General features: G+C 43.1%; 1 protein-coding gene across 11 annotated transcripts in view; it reads left to right on the plus strand.

The window, feature by feature from the left end:
- JCAD (junctional cadherin 5 associated) overlaps positions 1–23,246 on the plus strand; it is a 100,931-nt gene that overhangs the window by 70,249 nt on the left and 7,436 nt on the right. For 8 of the 11 annotated variants that reach the window (XM_038393084.2, XM_038393087.2, XM_038393089.2 and 5 more), the window contains 2 exons: positions 189–547; positions 10,395–14,125. In XM_038393084.2, coding sequence (XP_038249012.2) covers positions 249–547; positions 10,395–14,125 — 4,030 coding nt within the window. In that variant the 5' untranslated portion in view covers positions 189–248. The remainder of the gene's footprint in view (positions 1–188; positions 548–10,394; positions 14,126–23,246) is intronic. The other 3 variants (XM_038393090.2, XM_043509519.1, XM_043509518.1) reach the window with 1 other exon arrangement.

Consider the following 23,246-nt stretch of genomic DNA (forward strand, 5'->3'; position numbering starts at 1 on the left):
CCTGGCTGAACAAATTTACGTACGCTATCTAGGGAAGGTCAACACATGATTCATCAGCATCTGTAGGCGCTTCAGTCTTATGTATTTTATTATGTTGAGGCAAGAGAATGGAACTCTGCATCCAGTAGCCTGCAGATTGAGTAAAGTTGTCTTTCCTTATTAGAACAGCCTTCTGTTCCCTCTTTCAGTGATGGATCCTGCTGGAGAGAGCTTTCTCGTGGCACAGGAGTGAGTGAAACCAGCACAACATGTTCAGTGTGGAGGATCTCCTGATTTCTCATGGATACAAATTGTCTAAAAATCCCCCTGCTTCATACGAGAACAGAAATGATGGATACCAGCCTGAGATTACAGAGAATAGAACTAGTCGGGGAATGCTGAATGGGTTTGAGACAGACTCTGGAGCCTACATTTACAACAAGAAACCACTGGCAAAAGGCAGCTTGAGCAGCAGCGAAGGCAGTCATGGGAGCCAAGGGAGGCATGCTGGTCCCGGTTACCACCCAGACCTCCGGGGTTTCTCCACTTTTCATACTTCAGAAGCGGGGTAAGTGTCTGTGTCACTCCATGGCTTGGCTTTCTGCTCTCTTCCCTTTCATTCTGGCAGATAACTGAGCATGACTTCAAACCCCCTTACTCTCTACCTGTGATAAGTGAACATTTGTTTGCTTTTGTGCCCGTCAATGCACTGAAATGTTACATGATGCAGCACACTAACATTAACATGCCTTTTTGTAGTATGTAGCCTTTATCAAAACAGCAGAGGGAAGGGGAAGGGGCAGTTTAATGAATCAGTAACAAACACCCTTTACAAAAGGCCTTGCTGGTGTGGAGGAGAAGCTCAGGTCACATAGGATATGTCTGCACAGAAACTAGACACCCGCGGCTGGCCTGTGCCAGCTGACTCGGAGTCATGGGGCTCAGGCTTGCGGGGCTGTTTTATAGTTGCGTAGACTTCTGGGCTAGGGCTGGAGCCTGGGCTCTCCCACCCTTCCACCCTGCAGGGTCCTAGAGCCTGGGCTCCAGCCCGAGCCCAGAAGTCTACACAGCAATGAAACAGCCTCGCAAGCCTGAGTCAGCTGGCATGGGCCAATCGCAGGTGTCTAGTTGCTGTGTAGACATATCCTATGTCTACAATGTAAACCTAGGGTTAGTGGGACTCAAGTTAGTTGACCCATGTCAGGAACCCTGGACATTTTAACCCTAGGTTAATCATTTTCTGACCTGTGCTCGAATCAAGGGATCTGGTGTGCACACTGCAGTGCACAGACCGGAGTCAAAGTAAACATATCCCAAAGTGCCTAGCAACTCCCCAGTGTCGACATCCTAGCCCTAGGAACATGGTGCATTGTGGGAAAACTCTACTGCCCACTCTGTGCTCTTGGTGGGACTCGGGTGCACGTACTCAGCACATGAGTACATAAAGCTCGTAATTAGTTCCTTTGGTGGATGTCTCAGCAGAATGACTGACTTCAGTTTGAGAAGGCTTTATACTGAACCACCCTGTAATCTGAGAATTGAGCTCGGGCTAGGCTGAGTCACATAGGCAAGAAAACACCCAGGTGCACCTGTTCTGAGGACAATTAGGACACCAATCTCCAGGGCTGGCAAACTATTCAAATGAAACTTTGCAATTCTTAATGTTTAAAATGGGATGTTCATTTAGGGGGTTTGTTTTGGGCTTTTTATTTATTTTTGTCTGTTTTGAGATTTGAGATAAAATGTAGGTTTCAGAGGAAAAACACCCCAGTCTAGCTGTTGCCAGCTGCAGAGCAGTGAAGTGCATCCCCTGGGGATCCTTTATCCCTGCCCTCACTGCACCCCAGGAGGCTATGGTGAAGTTCTGGGGCTGGCTCCCACTCACGGGCCTTACAGTGCACGCTGCCCAGGTGTCTACACACACGCAGCCCCAGGAAGTCCAGAGAGGGCCTGGGAGAAAGGGCCAGAGAACAGAGCAGGACCAAGCAAGGCCCTGAAGGGAGGGGGAGCAGTCAAGGTTGGGGGGGGGGTATCCCTCCCCCGGCTGTGCCGAGCCAGGAACTCTGTTGCTCCCCCTTCCTGCAGGGCAACGCTTGGTCCCTGCTCTGCTCTCTGGCCCTTGCTCCAGGACCCCTGCCCTCCATGGGGCTGTGTGTGCAGGGGCACCTGGGCTGCATGCACTGTGATGTCAGAAAGTAGGAGCCAGGCTCAAAACTTCCCTGCAGTGCAGAGGAGCTGGAGCTGCGATCACAGGAGGCTGCAGGGAATTTTTGGGACAGATTCCCACTCACTGCCCTGACAGTTCACACAGCTGGGCACCCCTGCACACGCAGCCCCAGGAAGGGCAGAGTCCCAGCTTAACACGGATTCAGACCCTAGGTTAGCACTATTGGTGTGTGGTCGCAAGGGGGGTTTGGCTTCAGCCTGGGCTCACCATTGCCTTTTTTGTTCACTATTGGGATGTTTACACGGCAAAAATTTTGCTTGTGAAAATGAATAGTTGTAAAACAGAACCCAGCTCCTTATTTCTCATGTGTGCGTCGATCCCTGGTGGATATCCAGCTGAATGCAGCTACTTCTGGGGGAGTTCCCTCACCAAAGAGGGTCACAATCTTTATTTTTAGGCAGCTCTCATGGAGCAAATATGAGAAGGTGTCTGTAAGTTCTTGTTAAAGCAGCTCAAACTCAGTGGAAGCCCTTGTCATCACTTCATAAAATGTACTTGCACCACTGCACTTCCCATCGTGTAGTGTGTGCACTTTTGAACTGTAATAAAATGGACAGGAAGGACTCTGTCTAGAACACGTATTCAGTAGTTAAGTTTTTGTAGCCACTTGTATGCTAAAAATGAACAAAGGGAAGAGGCTGGGAAGATATTTAAAGCAAGTCAAAATATCCTGGGTGGTTATCAGAAAAAGAAGGTCAGTTTCCTCCTCATCTTCCTCTGTCCAAAGGGTTTGGAAAGTGTTAAGGTCCTGAGTGAGCAAACGGGATCTTGTCTTGGGACATTCTCCACCAGTGCTGGCCTAACTCACCTATGCTGCCTTCAGTAGCACAGCAGTGCTGCACCCCCTGGCTGCCAGGCTTTTCTCCTCTCTCCTTCACATCTCCTCCCCTTGCAGGTTACCTGTAATCTGTTGATCTGGGCGCGGAAGAATTCTTCCCAACTAGAATTACTGAAAGGAGCAAATTCAACAGCTGTGCAGCAGCAGTAAGGCAGCCGGGGAGCTCAAAAGGATCTCTGGTCTAGATGTGGATCCAAGCTTGTTTGGCCCCTTTTGGAGAGAGAGAGAGAGAGGGATGGTCTTTAAAGATTGAGGATGGGGAACCAGTGGAGGAGGTTCTTTTAAGAGCAGTTGGAGGGAGAGAGACTAGTCGTCATCAACAAAGTAATATACTACTAGAGATAGGAAAAAAGGGCAAATGAGGAGGACAGAGCATATGGAAAGTGGAAGGGAGAACATGGTTGGACTTGGAGCTGGGCCCATGAGGAGGAGAGAGAAAATTAGGGTATAAGTACATTTAGGGCACATCAACATTACAAGAAAATACTAGCTTTCTTGTCTGCCATAGCCAAGATGTAGGGGGAGATGTCTTTTAATCCAAGTATGGATGAGGAAAATACTGGCTGTGGTATCTTTTAAAAAGAGTAGAGTTAAAAAACAGGACTGGGTGTCCACTCAGTGTGTCCCTCCCTAACCTCTCATGAAATGAGAAGTAATGGAGTAGAACCTGTCCATTTACACTGTATTTAATATTAAATCTTGTTTTTAAAAAGCTCCCTTTTGCCCCTTAAAATAGGGACCCAAATATTGGGCCTGAACTGCCTTTCGTTAAAATGGCTACCTCTCTTTTTACATGTAGCAAGTCCTACTACACACCAGCCCTACCAGGAAATCTTACAAGCACTAGCAGTTATTGTCTATGGAAAGCATTTTGTTTAAACTCTCATGTTTTCTGTCTTGCAATGTGTTTCTCTTGCATCCAGAGAGAAATATTTGAGCCTGTGCTGCAATCACTTGGTCGGGGGATGATCTTGCAGACACTTTCTCTTCCAAATGGGGACACTCAAACACCTCTAGAGGGCAGAGTTTATTTTTCTTTCAGCTACTGATCTAATTACCATTGGTAGCTAATTAGGTTGGTTGCTGATGGAAATTCAAACAGTCCCCATCCTGTCATTAAGCAGTGGCTTTCTCTTGTGTTGTCGTTTCTCCATCTTTGGAAATGATTTTTTGTGTGTGCCCTCTATTCTGCAACCCCCATATGAGGCCTTTGCTCCCCCTTACTCTTGCTTCACACCACCCCCTTCAGACTCCCTCCCTTGAGCCCTAAAACAATGTTAAGGAAAGATGACCCTTTCCTCTCCCAGACTGCAGCAGCTGGCCTCACTGGCTGAAAACCTGAGATGGGGTATAGCAGAAGCCTCTGTTAAGCCATGGGTTTCCTCTTGGGGCTAGGGGCCATGGCCCCACTTTTTACTGGCTGTAAGTATGAGCAACGGGGGGTGGGGGCCAGGTGCCGGAGAGTAGTGAGCAGGGCCGTGGTCTTGGGGGGGAAGAGGCAGCATAGGCGCGGGGCCTTGGGAGAAGGGGTGGGGCCATGATTCGGGCACTGGTGGCCCTCCACTTTTAGAGAGCTTCCACTGCTCCTGTCCTGGGGAGCTGGTGGTTTGAAGTTCTTCTCCCCATCCTGATTTTCAGTGGGGGACAGTAGTACTAAGGTCACATGGCTCCTCCCTAACCAACTGGAGCAGTGGATGTAGAAGCAATAGTGGTGAAGCTCTGAAGCTGCTCCTTTCCCCTCAAGCTGCAGCTGATCAGCATGGATCAGAGGCATAGCCTCAGGTAGGCTATGGCTCACCCACTTAGCATCCAGGCCCACCCAAATGGGGGCCAGAGCCCCCCAAATCCAAAGGCTGGGAGGCGGTGGGTCTGGACAGGGGTAGTGCTGGGGCTGGAGAGCGGGGTGTCGGCAGGAGAGGGACCTGGGCGGCCGGATGAATAGACCCCATGCTGGGGGCGGACGGGGTGGGCGGAGCTCAAGCTCCAGCGGGGCCCCCATCCACCCGATGGGCGTGCCTCGCAGCCTATGTGCTCTGAGCAGTCTCCTATTCTGGCACTTGCTAAGCGGTAAGGACCAGCTGGAGGGAGCGGGGGCAGGCGGGCTTTTCATTCCCATTTTCATCTTATAACAAGAATTTTAGTTATAAGTTGGGGACGCATCAATTAGAAGTAACGGAAGAGGAGAAGGACCTTGGAGTATTGGTTGATCATAGGATGACTATGAGCTGCCAATGTGATATGGCTGTGAAAAAAGCTAATGCGGTTTTGGGATGCATCAGGAGAGGCATTTCCAGTAGGGATAAGGAGGTTTTAGTACCGTTATACAAGGCACTGGTGAGACCTCACCTAGAATACTGTGTGCAGTTCTGGTCTCCCATGTTTAAAAAGGATGAATTCAAACTGGAGCAGGTTCAGAGAAGGGCTACTAAGATGATCTGAGGAATGGAAAACTTGTCTTATGAAAGGAGACTTAAGGAGCTTGGCTTGTTTAGCCTAACTAAAAGAAGGTTGAGGGGAGATATGATTGCTCTCTATAAATATATCAGAGGGATAAATACAGGAGAGGGAGAGGAATTATTTCAGCTCAGCACCAATGTGGACACAAGAACAAATGGGTATAAACTGGCCACCAGGAAGTTTAGATTTGAAATTAGACAAAGATTTCTAACCCTCAGAGGAATGAAGTTTTGGAATAGCCTTCCAAGGGAAGCAGTGGGGGCAAAAGATCTATCTGGCTTTAAGATTCTACTTGATAAGTTTATGGAGGAGATGGTATGATGGGATAATGTGACTTTGGTAAGTAATTGATCTTTAAATATTCAGGGTAAATAGGACTAATCCCCTGAGATGGGATATTAGATGGATGGGATCTGAGTTACCCAGGAAAGAATTTTCTGTTGTATCTGGCTGGTGAATCTTGCCCATATGCTTAGGGTTTAGCTGATTGCCATATTTGGGGTCGGGAAGGAATTTTCCTCCAGGGCAGATTGGAGAGGCCCTGGAGGTTTTATGCCTTCCTCTGTAGCATGGGGCAAGGGTCACTTGAGGGAGGCTTCTCTGCTCCTTGAAGTCTTTAAACCATGATTTGAGGACTTCAATAGCTCAGACATAGGTGAGGTTTTTCGTAGGAGTGGGTGGGTGAGATTCTGTGGCCTGCGTTGTGCAGAAGGTCGGACTAGATGATCAGAATGGTCCCTTCTGACCTTAGTATCTATGAATCCCTCCTCCTCCCCCTTCCCCCACCCTCCCCCTGTCATTGCCTGCCCACCCAAAAGTCGAAGCCTACCCAATTTTCCTGTCCAAGCTATGCCACTGGCAGGGATCCTAGTTTTCCGTGATAAAAATTTTTCTGACTTAAAACAACCTAAAAATCCATGTTTTTCCACAATTAAAAGGAAATGCTGAACTTTAGTTTTCCCAGGCAGCTGGGGTTCGGATAGTCAGCCCCGCATGATACTTTCAGCAGTACTGGGACTTTCAGTAAAGTTTAATTAATAATTGATATATGGTTTTTATTTTTTCACAAAATATACAAACTAAAGATTCACTGTAAAAATACAAATTCCATGTTTTTCCATAGAGAACGGATTTTTAGGATCCCTGCTGATCCATGATTAGCAGAACTTCCCCCAATATGGTATATAGTAGATTATGGATACCTGTAAAAAAAAAAAAAAACTACATAATTCCTACAGTTGTGGGGTGAATTTGTGACCTCCTCCATGAGAGAGGCCATAAAATGGATGTAAGAATATTATTCATGCGGTGTGTTGAGAACTAAGTAGCTAATAGACATGCAGTGTTTTGAACACCAGATATTACACAGTGATTATTTTTAGTGTAACCAAGTCACACCTTGTAAATTCTGATGGATGATGACCAGAGACTGTGCAGCCTAGCGTTTAGCATTGGCCTCCTATTTGCAAAGACACTGAGTTCAAATACGGCTAGAGTTGCTCTTTTGTTTAAAAAATTTCCAAAATTGTGTTTAAAAGTTTGTCATCGGTGTAATTTCAGATGGAACTAATTCACACCACATCTAGGGAAGTAATCAAAGAAACTCTGACCCAGAATGTTTCCAATGTGTGGTTGTTGTTTTTTAAATAGAGAGATAGCAAAGACTTGACAGCATATGTGTACTAGCTATAGGAACAGCTGTGTTAGAAAATAGTTTTTACCAAATAGGTCGTGATCCTGTAAATACTATCCAACATGATACTCCCATGGGTCCTCCCATGCTTATGGGACTAAGCACTAAAGTACGAGGGAGTATGCCGTGTTTGCAGGACTGGGTCCCGAATAAAGCATATTTAGAACTCGCACTGCACCTCTATCCAAAGATCTCAAAGCGCTTTACAAAGGTGGGTATTAGCACAAATTTAAGACACAGGGAGGTTAATTGGTTCAAACAAGGTCACCCTGCAAGTTACTGGCAGAGTGGAGAATAAAATCTAAGTCTACTGACCCTACTCTCCAGCTCTTAATGGATTGGCTAATAAGCTTTCCTTATTACTGATTTATTCTGTTAAATATAGTGGCCTACATTTTCAAAAATGTCTGGTGATTTTTGGTGCCTCAGTGATTGGACAACCAACTGAAGAGGGCAGGTGTACTGTATAATGTTTTTGTTTTTGCGTTCGTATCACCAGTTATATTGCAAGTAGTGTAGGGCAGAATTGCACAGTAAGCAGTGATGTTACCAGATAGCAAAAATTTTCACAACAGGTTCCTCTTGATCATTCTCAACCGTGATAACTGTTCAGTTATATTCTCAACTGTGGATATGGCCAAACTATCCTGGATACAAAATTATTTCTCCATGTGGATTAGTGCAAGGCTATTACTTGTCATGGTAAATGTTGCACTGCTTCTGAAATCAACTCAAGTTTAACTCAAAGTAAGGTCATCGGCCTTCTTTTCTATTACATTAATACTATTTTCTTCTAACAAGAGAAATTGGAAGGGGGGTTGGAGGAGAGAGAGATTTTAAAATTTCTATCTTCTAACCAAAATAACAACATGAATAACATTTCAATCCAGTAGTTTAATATTTTTCCCCCAGGATTTTTCTCCGTACCACTAAATGCATCTTTACCCATGCCTCTACTATCCTCATTCCTGAATCTAATTGCTGTGAGCCACATGATATAAACTGAATAATGTTCTCTGCCTCATTAATATACATAAGTTACAAGGCTTAGAAAAACCCTAACATTACCTTTCTTTAAACATGCTTTCTGCATTCTAGTTGCTGTGATGACATAATGTAGATCTTCATATGGTGTTTTACATCATGTTTAGAACTTCCTTAGTTACTATAACTACAAAATATTGTTTAAACAACTTCTGTAAAAAAAAATTTGGTTACATTCTCACTATTAAGGAGGCAGGATTTTCTCTCCTCTGAAGCATGCATTATGACTAGGGGAAACATTCACATAATTTCATACATTGAAGGCTGACTCTTCTTTGTTTTCTGGTGGATTCCCACTAGGAATCTAGGTAACACTTTTCCAGTAGTTATTCACAAACACTACTTTCATATAACCAGGGCATTTCACTTATCCATCATCAATAACAGTGATCACTAACCTCAGTGTTGCTTTACTGCCTAGAAGACCCTCCAGTGGTTTTGATGTGTTATAGTCTTGGTGTGTTTTAATAGTTTAGTATGACTGAGCTTTCCATATATTTTATGTCATTTACCAGATCTTGCACAGAACAATGCATAGCTTGTCTGTTCCCTAGACCCAGTCACTCACAGTCTCTCCAGTCAATAGCTATACAACAGCATTATAGCATTATGAGAAGACATAAAGGTAGCAGAGGTGGCCTTGGTAATCTCCAAAGGCTGACAGAATACAGTCAGCTGCAGACTCTCTCATGCTGAAAGATATAGTGGTTTTCACCCTAACTATGGTAAAATTCCCAATATAGGAGATGTCCCATTATAGCCCATGAATTTATACAGGCTTTTAATATTGAAACCCAGAAAGCAAATTGCAAATTGTATTTTATATGGTGAACCTTTTGTTCAGACAATGGGTTTTAATCCATCAGACTTAAAACAAAACTAGTCTTTATCCCAATGTTTTAAACATTTTGCTTGATAGGATAAAGTTTGCATACGTAAAAGAAAATTATTGAAGAGTGTTCTGAATGTGGATTGCTACATTTTCATTCGGAATTCTGACCGTTATTATCTATTTAAACCTTTTTTGTGAGAAGATTATTAGTTTTTTGGCAGAAACCAAGAGCAGACTGTACATATAACTCAGGGTGGGGGAGGAGGAAGGAATTTCTTGGGTTCCATCTACATTCTTGTCCTATTTATGTCAATTTTGATTTTTCTCTCTTGTGTTATGCTGGTGGCAGTTACATAGTAAAATAATGGCAGTTAGATTTTTGGACACCTTATTTACAAGAACAGCAGAACCACAGTATAACTAAAAGATAAACTTTTAATGCAGAAAACTATCAATTTTCCTTTGGAAAATATTTCACACCATGCCTGGAAACATGGGAAGGATCTGATATTGTCTGCTAGATTTAATTCAGAAATCTGCCTTCTGAATTTCTATAACTAAAGTGTTTGTTTTATCCTTCCTTTTTCATGTTTCAGTGATGTGTTTTGCTAAAAAAAAATTTAAAAGGTTGCACACAAAAATTAACCTGATATTTAAAATCTCATTAGAACTATATTCACATAAAATGATATATACCACAATGGTGATATATTTGAAGCATCTAGAGATACTTATTCCTTATAACAAACACAAAAGATCAAATTAACCAGCACTATCTTCTCTTTCAAACCTTGTGCTGTAATGCAAAATCCTGTTTCTTATAGAAATTTACATTAAGAAACTCCCTCTACTGCCTTCTCTTTTTAAATCTAGAGTCCTATAATATTATGCTTGCCTATCCTGTGCAATCCTGATGAAGTCAATAGGTTTTGATGTAAATGAGAGCAGAAATTAGGGTTCAAAGCCTTTTTTAACATGGTCAGTTCACTTTTTATAGTATATATTCAGTAGGACTCTACATGTCTGCACAGCATACAACATTGTGTAAATTGTTTTCTAACAGCTAAGCATACCAATAAATAAAATAAATGCCATGCTAATGTGCATGTGCATATAGCTTAGCCTCCTTCCTTGCTTGTGAGAAAATGTGTATGTTAATTACTAAGAGAAGATTTTAATGTCCTACGTTTGTGAATAAATTACAGAAACTGAGAGTGGAAACCCTATTGGCATAATTCAGCATTTGACCCTCTAATAAAATTCCCTATAAAGGAAAGAGACTGCATTTTTATAGCTTGCCTGTGACACTGCATTTCTTTTGCAGGTTTTATGACAGATCTCTGTTAGCATGGTCTTCGGGGTCCAAGACTGATAAAGATCTGGCCTACTGGAGAAGAAGAGGACAAGACTTTAGCGTCTTACTGGATTACACTGACAAAGGAGACTCTGAAATGAAAGGATTGGCACCGCCCCACGGAGTGTACAGACATGCTAAAGAAAGTCAGCTGGAGGTAAGAGCAGGAACAGACAGTGTGACGAGAAGTGGCTTGCAGGAGACCTGGAAAGTGCCCGGTGATTACAAATGGCAAAGTTTAAGAACAGAAAGCTGGAAACACCCTAAAAAATTTGGAAGACAAATGTCTGATGGTGATAGAGAGAAACTGCTTCAAAATTTATACTCATTGAGCCTGGGAGACAATGTACTTAGCTCCCATAACAAAGGGAAATCACATTCATTGCCAAGAGTTCTTTCACCAGACACCCTGAAGTGTGTGGAAATACCCTCCCTGGTGAATAATCATCACTTCCTAAGTGGAACTAAAGAACCCTCTAGTCCCCAAAACAGACTGCCTTTGGAATTCACAAAACCCAGGGAAACTGGAAGCCACCTTCTTCCTCTGGCCAAGCCCAAGTATGGCAGACCCCTTAAACCTCCATCCTATGAACTGCACCGACAGATGAGGGCACCGGTAGAAATCAGTAGCTTTCAGGATCACCAGCAAACAGATGAGCCTGTTTCATATTTAGCTAAAGGTAATGAGCTGAAGCAAGACATTTACATTCCAGACTCTGGTTTAGAGCCCCCTGTCTATATACCACCTCCATCTTACAAGTCCCCACCTCAGCCAAGTGTGAATCAGCATTCCCTCAATGAAGTGCCTAACTATGACTTGTGCTTTGACAACAGTCAGCGGCATCCAGTAGAGAGGACCCTCAGCAGCCATCTACCCAGCACATTGGAAACTGCGGGTGAACACTGCAAAGATGACCAACTTCCTCATGGAAAACAAAGCCATTCCAGGCACACTGATGACTACCTGCATTCCATTCAGTATATTCCTTTTGATGATCCTCGAATACGGCATATTAAAATAGCACATCCAGAGAGCCTCCAGGACAACACTAAACACACTGAAAATACATGTAGCACCAATCCTACTGCTTTGCAGGAGAAAACTATCAAACTACAATACAATAGTGCCTTTTTGGATCCATCAAACTTACTAAATACTGTAAAGGGTGACAGAATTCCTGACAGCACAACACATAACAGGTGGTTGGCAGCATCCAACAGAGATCAGGAAAACTGGGCCTTGCCTGACCAAAGAGACAATGGTGACACAGATAACCACCTCCCTGAAAATGAAACTAATCAGGAGTACACAAAGGGCAACCTTTCTGTAAGAAACCCACATATGGATAGCACCTGTGAGACTGTCACTAGAGTAAAAAAGTTTGAACCTGGAACTGGGATGCAGAGCAAAAAGAGTTCAAAGAAAAAAATGAATGAAACTATATTTTGTTTGGTGTCCATCCCAGTTAAATCTGAATCAAATCTGCCAGATACTGATAGGAACAATAACTTAACACAGAGCCCTGATAAGAAGAATGAATTTGATAACAATGGAGCTTTGCAAGAACAAAGTCTTTTAAGTATGTCTTCTACCGACTTGGAGTTACAAGCGCTCACAGGAAGCATGACCAATAAAACCGAGTTACAAAAACAAGAGCTGTGGAAACCAGAGGAGTTCAAACAAATGAATGACCTCAGATTTACTCAGCCTACAAAACACAGGGAACTCAAATACTCTGGCTCTTGGCCAGGTGATCAGTACAAAGACCAGCAAACGCAGACCTGTTTCACTGAAGACTCTAAAAGGTCACAATTTTTCTATGGTATAAAACCTGGTGAACCAAATAATAAACTGATGGCTCCAAAATTCTTAGCCTGTACAGCATCTTTGGTTGGATCAGAACAGGCAGGTTTGTCCCCCGATGACAGAAAATATAGGCAGAATGCATACAATATGAAAGGTCAGATGAACCTCAATCCATCCAGCAATAGTGCTTTTTCAAGGACTGCCACTTCAGTAATTCGGGTACATTCACCAAAGGCATACCGGAGCCAGCCTTACGGGTCCTGCATAACCATGCCTACCCAGGAAAGGGAAACTGGCACAAGTCCCAGGGGTGATGTGGTCAAGGGCAAAGCAAATGCTCCCTGCAAGAGTAAAGAACTATTTGGTCAGTTTCTCTTGAAACCTGTTGGTCGCCGTCCCTGGGATGCAATAAGTGAGTTAGAAAGTTTTAACAAGGAGCTCCAAGAACAGGAAGAAAGCACTAGTAGTGAAGATGGCGTGGAGAGTGAGGGAACAAAGCAGGACTGTGTTCCTACAAAGATAGGGACCTCCAGAACTGATGAATCAACCCAGGAACTCAGACCTTGTAAGCAGCTAAAAACTCTGGTACCAGATGTTCCTGTATTTAAACAAGGAAGAGTTAAAAGTAAGTCTGAAAGTTGGAGTATGGAGCTTAAGTCTGATGATCCACATATCTGTGTTGGATCACAAAGCTCCTTGAATGCGAAAGAGAGCAGTAGTTTAATCAAGCCAGCAGATGGAAGTGTGATAACAGAAACAAGTAACCAGGAAGTCAAGAACAGAACAAACAAACAGGGAGCTAGTTCAGGCCCAGGCAATAGAGTTTTGTCCAGTAGTCCAAATAATGCAAATCAGAGTAATCCATTCAATCATGTGGACTTAAAGGAGACAAAAGAAGATAGAAATTACATAGCTAAAATGTTAGATTTTGTAAAACGGAACAAAAGCGCAATTTCCAGGAGTGATAAACCTTTAGAGAGAGGATCTATAGTAAGATTGTCTTTAACTAGTAGAAATCAAGGTCATTCTGAGCCAGATTTGAGGTCGGTGGGACTGGATATTTACCCTGAACCTGGTGCTAACAACTCTGATTTTTCTTCTAATGCAAATGCAATGGAGATCCCCCAAAATGAGTCACTGCAGGCAAGAGCTGCAAGGATTCTGGGTATAGAAGTAGCAGTGGAGTCTCTAATTCCTGGGGACAGAACTGGCCTCCACCAATATACCAGCCCTGCAAATAGTGTCCAGGATCCTGAATTACCAGTAGGGGGAATAGCACGTGACAAAGTAGAAACAAAAGACGGCTCTTACGAGGGCAGACAAAAGTGTGACTGGACAGAAAGTTCTCTCTTTGCTGGAAAGAGAGACTTCTCATTTTGGACTGAATACCAGAGCACTGACCAAGAAGCCAGATCTAAAACTCTGGTGATTGAGCAAGGTTTTGAACAGCATGCGGGTCTCAACAGGCAAGATGAGGATCCAGACCTGCCTTGCAAGTCTGTTAAGCATCAACTTGCTGAAAGAAACGTGATCATTCCGAGCTCGGAAAAGAGAGTTAGAAGCACCTCAAAGGTGATTGAGACATTACAAGGCAAACTTGCCTCTCCTCCTAGCCGAACAGTCATGGATCGTTTGGTGCGAATGAAAGAAATTGATTCGGTTTCCCGTATGCGACGTCTGAGTATCAAGAGTGCAGATTCAGGGGAGGAAGTAGATGAGGAGAAATCTCCAAGGGTACAAGAGGAGAGAGGAAGCTATGCCCCACTCAGCAGTAATGAACTCCCTCGCAAAATGGTGCACACAGGTGCTGTTTCCAAGCGCATTATCTCTCTCGACGAAAATGGACACGTAACTACGATAGGCAAGAAGAAGGCTGACAGAGATTTTTGTTTAGGTAAGGCCCATTTTACCATTATCTGGGATTCAGTTGGGCACCGTTTTTTAACAGGGAACGTACATCAATTCCCTCTGTGGTATCCTCAGAAGAAGTAACCTTCCTGTTTACTTACTGCCACACACTACAGTTGCTAGTAATAGTAATTTAAATAGTAATTTAATAGGCTATAAACAGATTAGTTGTCAATAAAAGAGTTGTAGTTTTCCTGCGGTGAGCATTATCCTCTACGTTATTGCAGCCACTTGGGTTCCGATTACTGAAGTTCATTCATAAAGTTGTAAGACTTTCCTGTTACCTAATGGATTCAGAAGACTGCATGTGTCAAAAATAAAGTGAAATTTCACAATACCTGCCCTGGTTTTGCGCTCCAACATAGCACACATTATGATCCCACCTTTTCCATGACTGACCAGGTTTTTATTCTCCAGTCAGGAACACACCACATCAGGACTGAGAAGAAATAAAAATACTTATAAACCTGATGTATTCTAATCTGAAGCCATGGAGAAAGGGTTAAACGTTCAGGGTAGAAATTGTCTAGATAATATTCATGAGACGTTATACAAAATGTTTCAGATAACTGATATCCCCCAGAAAAACATGAGGCCAAATCTTTCAGCATATGCTTTGGAGTCCTCTGCTCCTTGGGTCAAGGATAGTCTTGTCGGTTACTTAAGTAACCCCAAGTTAACTGACAAATTGATCAACTCTCCAGAACAGCTCACATCTGGTCTTTTGAACATAGTGATGTGCTACTTAAATGAATGGGCACCCTTGAAGTGTATGAAATGCCGTCTGATAGAGCTGATGGAGGAAAATATCCGAGGTTTGGAGATGCAGGTGGAAAGTCTGGTTGAGTTTAGGAAGGGGTTTGAGCAGATGATGGAGCAAAGATATGAGGTATCTGAAGGGAAAAGCTCAGACTCACGGATGGAAGCAGGGCTAGGGAATTTTGAGGGGAGACTGGATGAGGAAAGTGGTCAGTGGAAACATGTGACTCAAAGAACCAGGCAGAGAAAAAGACGGGCTAGTGAAGGAGAAATAGAGTTTAGGAACAGGTTTGCAGAGTTGGAAAATGAAGAAGGGGCTCAGCAGGTACTTGTTGAAGGTGGAAGGGTAAGGAAGAAGAGAAGAGAGGCTAGCCCTATAGAAAAAGGGGAAGAGTCAAGGGAGACTACACCAAATATGAGCCCCAGGAGGATACAGGATGGGTTGAAGAAGATTGTAAGGGAAAATAGGAATGGAAAGAACTTGCAGCCAGAGGGAACAGGGGAGAGACTGGAGAATAGCACTGTCACCAGGAAAAGGCAGGTCTATGTGATCGGGGACTCTTTGAGAAGAATAGACAGGCCTGTAACTAGAGCTGATCCTGAGAATAGAAGGGTGTGCTGTCTTCCGGGTTCTAAGATACGGGATGTAGACCTGAGGTTGAAAAGGATCCTAAAGGGAGCGGGAAAGAATCCCCTAATTATCCTTCATGTGGGAACAAATGATACGGCTAGATTCTCGCTGGAAAGTATTAAGGGAGACTATGCTAGGCTGGGGAAGACGCTTAAGGAAATTGAGGCTCAGGTGATCTTTAGCGGGATCCTTCCTGTTCCTAGAGAAGGGCAACAAAGGTGTGACAAGATTATGACTGTCAACAGATGGCTTAGGCAGTGGTGCTATAAGGAGAGCTTTGGGATGTATGACCACTGGGAGGCATTCACGGACAGAGGTCAGTTCTCTCGGGATGGACTTCATCTCAGTAGGGAAGGAAATAGACTTCTAGGATCGAGGCTGGCACAACTGATAAAGAGAGCTTTAAACTAGGAATTGGGGGGAGATGGATGGGAGATGTCCAGAAAATCTCCACACCAGATTTTAGCATTGAGAGGGAAGAAGATGAAGTAAGAATGGATACAGCCGTGGGTAGGAGAATGTATATAAGGAGTGAGGGCGGTGTGGATACTAGTCTAATAGGTTATACTGGCTGTAGAATGACTGTGCCTAATAGGGTACAAAATGTGAGCGAGGCCAAACAGCAAAAATTAAGATGTTTCTACACCAATGCGAGGAGTCTAGGTAACAAAATGGAGGAACTAGAGCTACTGGTGCAGGAAGTGAAACCAGATATCATAGGGATAACAGAAACATGGTGGAATAGAAGTCATGACTGGACTACAGGTATTGAAGGGTATGTGCTCTTTAGGAAAGACAGAAACAAAGGTAAAGGGGGTGGAGTAGCATTGTATATCAATGATGAGGTAGAATGTAAAGAAATAAGAAGCGATGCAATGGATAAGACAGAGTCTGTCTGGGCAAAAATTACATTGGGGAAGAAAACTAGTAAAGCCTCTCCTACGATAGTGCTTGGGGTGTGCTATAGACCTCCAGGATCTAATTTGGATATGGATAGAGCCCTTTTTAATGTCTTTAATAAAGTAAATACTAATGGAAACTGCATGATCATGGGAGACTTTAACTTCCCAGATATAGACTGGAGGACCAGTGCTAGTAATAATAATAGGGCTCAGATTTTCCTAGATGCGATAGCTGATGGATTCCTTCATCAAGTAGTTGCTGAACCGACTAGAGGGGATGCCATTTTAGATTTAATTTTGGTGAGTAGCGAGGACCTCATAGAAGAAATGGTTGTAGGGGACAATCTTGGCTCAAGTGATCATGAGCTAATTCAGTTCAAACTAAATGGAAGGATTAACAAAAATAAATCTGCAACTAGGGTTTTTGATTTCAAAAGGGCTGACTTTCCAAAATTAAGGAAATTAGTTAGGGAAGTGGATTGGACTGAAGAACTTATGGATCTAAAGGTAGAGGAGGCCTGGGATTACTTTAAATCAAAACTGCAGAAGCTATCGGAAGCCTGTATCCCAAGAAAGGGGAAAAATTCATAGGAAGGAGTTGTAGACCAAGCTGGATGAGCAAGCATCTTAGAGAGGTGATTAAGAAGAAGCAGAAAGCATACAGGGAGTGGAAGATGGGAGGGATCAGCAAGGAAAGCTACCTAATTGAGGTCAGAACATGTAGGGATCAAGTGAGACAGGCTAAAAGTCGAGTAGAGTTGGACCTTGCAAAGGGAATTAAAACCAATAGTAAAAGGTTCTATAGCCATATAAATAAGAAGAAAACTAAGAAGGAAGAAGTGGGGCCGCTTAACACTGAGGATGGAGTGGAGGTTAAAGATAATCTAGGCATAGCCCAATATCTAAACAAATACTTTGCCTCAGTCTTTAATAAGGCTAAAGAGGATCTTGGGGATAATGGTAGCATGACAAATGGGAAGGAGGATATAGAGGTAGATATTACCATATCAGAGGTAGAAGCGAAACTGAAACAGCTTAATGGGACTAAATCGGGGGGCCCAGATAATCTTCATCCAAGAATATTAAAGGAATTGGCAACTGAAATTGCAAGCCCATTAGCAAGAATTTTTAATGAATCTGTAAACTCAGGAATAGTACCGAATGATTGGAGAATTGCTAATATAGTTCCTATTTTTAAAAAAGGAAAAAAAAGTGATCCGGGTAACTACAGGCCAGTTAGTTTGACATCTGTAGTATGCAAGGTCCTGGAAAAAATTTTGAAGGAGAAATTAGTTAAGGACATTGAAGTCAATGGTGTATGGGACAAAATACAACATGGTTTTACAAAAGGTAGATCGTGCCAAACCAACCTAATCTCCTTTTTTGAAAAAGTAACAGATTTTTTAGATAAAGGAAATGCAGTGGATCTAATTTACCTAGATTTCAGTAAGGCATTTGATACCGTGCCACATGGGGAATTATTAGTTAAATTGGAGAAGATGGGGATCAATATGAACATCAAAAGGTGGATAAGGAATTGGTTAAAGAGGAGACTGCAACGGGTCCTACTGAAAGGCGAACTGTCAGGTTGGAGGGAGGTTACCAGTGGAGCTCCTCAGGGATCGGTTTGGGGACCAATCTTATTCAATGTTTTTATTACTGACCTTGGCACAAAAAGTGGGAGTGTGCTAATAAAGTTTGCAGATGATACAAAGCTGGGAGGTATTGCCAATTCGGAGAAGGATCGGGATATTATACAGGAGGATCTGGATTACCTTGTAAACTGGAGTAATAGTAATAGGATGAAATTTAATAGTGAGAAGTGTAAGGTTATGCATTTAGGGATTAATAACAAGAATTTTAGTTATAAATTGGGGATGCATCAATTAGAAGTAACGGAAGAGGAGAAGGACCTTGGAGTATTGGTTGATCATAGGATGACTATGAGCTGCCAATGTGATATGGCTGTGAAAAAAGCTAATGCGGTTTTGGGATGCATCAGGAGAGGCATTTCCAGTAGGGATAAGGAGGTTTTAATACCGTTATACAAGGCACTGGTGAGACCTCACCTAGAATACTGTGTGCAGTTCTGGTCTCCCATGTTTAAAAAGGATGAATTCAAACTGGAGCAGGTACAGAGAAGGGCTACTAAGATGATCCGAGGAATGGAAAACTTGTCTTATGAAAGGAGACTTAAGGAGCTTGGCTTGTTTAGCCTAACTAAAAGAAGGTTGAGGGGAGATATGATTGCTCTCTATAAATATATCAGAGGGATAAATACAGGAGAGGGAGAGGAATTATTTCAGCTCAGCACCAATGTGGACACAAGAACAAATGGTATAAACTGGCCACCAGGAAGTTTAGACTTGAAATCAGACGAAGGTTTTTAACCATCAGAGGAGTGAAGTTTTGGAATAGCCTTCCAAGGGAAGCAGTGGGGGCAAAAGATCTATCTGGCTTTAAGATTCTACTCGATAAGTTTATGGAGGAGATGGTATGATGGGATAATAGGATTTTGGTAAGTAATTGATCTTTAAATATTCAGGGTAAATAGGCCAAATCCCCTGAGATGGGATATTAGATGGATGGGATCTGAGTTACTATAGAAAATTCTTTCCTGGGTATCTGGCTGGTGAATCTTGCCCATATGCTCAGGGTTTAGCTGATTGCCATATTTGGGGTCGGGAAGGAATTTTCCTCCCGGGCAGATTGGAGAGGCCCTGGAGGTTTTTCGCCTTCCTCTGTAGTATGGGGCATGGTTGACTTGAGGGAGGCTTCTCTGCTCCTTGAAGTCTTTGAACCATGATTTAAGGACTTCAATAGCTCAGACATGGGTGAGGTTTTTCATAGGAATGGGTGGGTGAGATTCTGTGGCCTGCGCTGTGCAGGAGGTCGGACTAGATGATCAGAATGGTCCCTTCTGACCTTAGTATCTATGAATCTATGAATCTGAGTCCTCTGCTCCTTGGGTCAAGGACAGTCTTGTCGGTTACTTAAGTAACCCCAAGTTAACTTACGAATTGATCAACTCTCCAGAACAGCTCACATCTGGTCTTTTGAACATAGTGCTGTGCTAATTAAATGAATGGGCACCCTTGAAGTGTAGCCATAGATCTATGTAAAGTCAGACATGCCACCTGTTCAGAGACTTTAAATTGGTTGGAAAGAGTAAATGCATGGTACTTGGTAGGCAGGTTGATAACCCAGTACTTAATGTTTCTTTTGTTTTCCCCACTTCCTCTCAAATAGCTGAAAACCCACAAACACTTCTTCTTTAACCCAGTCAGTATAAATCTATGTAAAATTCTCCAGTGTAGGGAGATGGAGATTAACTTAACCATACTTTGTCCCCATCCCAGCCCCTGGGATGAATTGCATGAATTCTAAATAGGCATCAGCATCCCCCCCAGCTCCTACTGTTCAGGCCTTAGTCTTTGTTTCATTTCATGCCCCCTCCATCTCAGATTCTCCTTCTGCGTTGAACTATACTGCAACACCAAACTCACTATGTAGGCAAATTCAACTTCCCTGCACTAACCAGGTCTACTGTGCCTCGAAGAGGTTTCCTGTGTCTTCCTCCTTTTGAGACATTCTGCTGGGCATGAGAGCAGCAGTCAAGCCTCCTTAGGAGCCCTTCTAGTGTACGCTGCTGCAGGGATGTATCAGATCAGACTTTAAGATTTATTTATTTGTATTACTATAATGCCTCAGAGCCTCAGTGGTTTCCCAGGACCCCATTGTGCTAGGCACTGTCCAATCACAGAACAAAAAAACCCAGGCCCTGTCTCAAAGAGCTTACAATCTAAGTGCCCTGGTTTATGCCAGAGTAAATCAGAGCTGAATTGACCCCTACAGTTTGTTCCCATCTAGATACAGTCCTCCTTGGTGGGGACAATGCCGCTTCAACAGAGCACAGAGAGGAGTTTTGCTCCTTTGCACCTGTAACAGCATTTCCCACAACTGCATAGAATTTGATCTTCATTTCCCCTTAATGAATATACAACAGGGCATACTGCTCATGTACAGGGGTTGGGAAGGAATCTCCTCCACCAGCATCCTCCCATCCTCAAAACATTAACTTATTCACACCCAAATATGGATACAAGTGACACAGAAAAATCTCAAGTCCTGGCCTGTGAGGTGTAGTCTGGAGTATAAAACTAAGTTTTGTAGAGAGGCTTCATGCTTTGCCTTCTCTACTATCCCACACCACCAAAGTCCCATGATGGCTTACAGTAGAACCTCAGAGCTACGAACACCTCGGGAACAGAGGTTGTTCGTAACGCTGAACAAAACGTTTTGGTGGTTCGTTCAAAAGTTTACAACTGAACATTGACTTAATACAGCTTTGAAACTTTACTATGCAGAAGAAAAATGCTGCTTTTAACCATCTTAATTTAAATGAAACAAGCGCAGAAATTGTTTCCTTACCTTGTCAAATCTTTTTTCAAACTTTTCCTTTTTTTTTTTTTTAGTAGCTTACATTCAACACAGTACTTTTTTTATTATTATTTATTTTGTCCCTTCTGCTGCCTGAATGTGTACTCCTGGTTCCAAATGAGATGTGTGTCTGACTGGTGAGTTTGTAACGCTGGTGTTCATAACTCTGAGGTTTTACTATGTGTCTAGTGAGAGGGTAGACTGGAATGGGGAGGTGGTGTGAGGACTCAGTAAGTATCCAGCAGAATTTTAGAGAAAAGAGCCAAAGTGCCATGCAGCTTGAACTGGAAAAGACTGATGTCTATCATAGTTGCAGGCTAGGTCAATCACAGATGCTAGAGGAGTCAACAAACAGATTCTCATCCAAAGCCTTGTTTTGCTATTTTTATACAATAACTTGTCAAACGCACCAGTTATTTTTAAATGACGGAGTTGGAGTTAAAATGAAACACTGTACAAGAGACAACCCCTTATTATGCAAACTACCATTGCTACAGACCGCCCTAATGTATTTCCAAACACATGAGTACATTTCTGCTCCACCATTAGTAAAAGATCACTTCTTAAGATTTTTGTTTTTTGAGTGCATACTTAACACAGGTTTCACTGTATTTTGAATAAATGGGAATAAATCAATGCCATTGTCTTCAAAGGACATTGTAAAAGTATTTCACACAATTCAAAAAAACAATTCCTCCCAACTGTTTATAATAATTACCGTGGAACCTTGACATTGAAATCTTCTACCTTTCCAAGCTTTTATTCTATTGTCCAGTTTGCATCCATATCTATGCCTTTCCATCTCTCCGAGCCCCCACCCTCACACACAGTGGTTTTAGGGCCAATTGTAATTACTGGGCTGCAAGCATTTGGGTGAGTTCCCAGTCTCACTGATGTCTGTGGGAGTTTTGCCAGTGACTGAAGTGGGACAAGGATTTCCTCCTTAGTATGTTGATCTTTCTAATTAGTTGTCTTATACAGTAAGCTAATGAGCTATTTAATTGATGGGATGGGGGAGGGACTTTTTGGATTTTTGTTGTCAGATGTGAGGAAGAAAAGTCAGAGTTAAAGCCCAGGGCTGGGAATCAGGAGACTTGGGCTTACTTCCCTATTCTGCTGTGGAAAAGCCACTGTGGCCATGGGCAAGTCGCTTAACCTCCGTGAAGTGCTGGTGCTAATTAGTCACCCAGCTAGCAAGGAGGATCTGGCTTTATTTACTAATGGTGTTGAATGCTTTGAGATCCAGCTGGTGGAAGGGGCAATTGAAGTGCAATGTATTCCTAAGAAGTAAGCAGGAGGGCAATAGTATGAACTAGCTTAGATTACATGATCCTGTCTCATGAAATAAAACATTCAACCAGCTCATTTCATCCCTGGTGTAACCCCACCCACTTCAGTGAATTTGGTTGAGTGTGCTCAGAGCTTGTTGGGCACATCAGCCTCTGTCATGCATGAACAGTCTCCTAAGAGTGGAGAAAGCAAGACAGTGCTAGTCTGCACCCAAATTTGATGCAAATTTGGACATTTACAAATCTACAACTCAAGGGCCACAGTCTGTTCAACTTCTGCATAGGTTTACAATGGAAAGGGTGGAAGAAGCTCTGAACAGGGACCGGCCAGGATTCCATTGGGAAGTGAAGTGCCTGTTCCCTGCTAATGCCCCCCATGGTTGTTAGCTGTCTGTGGGCAGAGTGAAACAGTGCCATGGCCATGTTTCCCATGCACACATGCATGCACTGCACTGGCTGGGTGCTGAGCAGGGGAGCATGCTGCACCATCCTAGGGGAGCAGATCTACTACTCTAGCATCTGCTCCCCCAGCCTGCCCACCAGCTCCATGACAAAGCCAGAATTCTGCCTGGAGGGTCCAGCCACAACCAGTCCTTTTGCTGCCCCTTCATACACCAGGCAGAATCTTGCCCTAATCCATTTGGCTTCAGTTCAGATGGCTGAAAGCGTGACTAACTTTTCAGAGAATAAATAGTGTTCAGGCTGGGGGAGCTTCCATTGTCCTATGCCCTGATTTTCACAGGTCTGCACACTTGCAGCTCTCTTGGGAGTTGATGGAAGTAGCAAATGTTCAGCACCTCTGGCCTTTAGGGAGAACCATGATTCAAAACCATGAATTCCTTTCTAGTTTTGTCTTCATCTCCTTCTACTAAGTGTAGTTCCTACATACCAAAAGGCTGGATGTATATAAAAAAAATGGCCAAAAAAAATTACACGGGGAAAAGTGCCCATACCTCGCGGGTTCTTCCCATGCAATTGATCCATAGGGCTTAGATGCATGCATTAATGTCTTTTAGACTCCAGCAGTTCCAACAGTATTCTTCTATTGACTTTGATCTATGTGTTGTCTGTTAATAAAAACATTTG

This window comes from Dermochelys coriacea, chromosome 2 (genome assembly GCF_009764565.3).
Source record: "Dermochelys coriacea isolate rDerCor1 chromosome 2, rDerCor1.pri.v4, whole genome shotgun sequence".
NCBI lineage: Eukaryota > Metazoa > Chordata > Testudines > Dermochelyidae > Dermochelys > Dermochelys coriacea.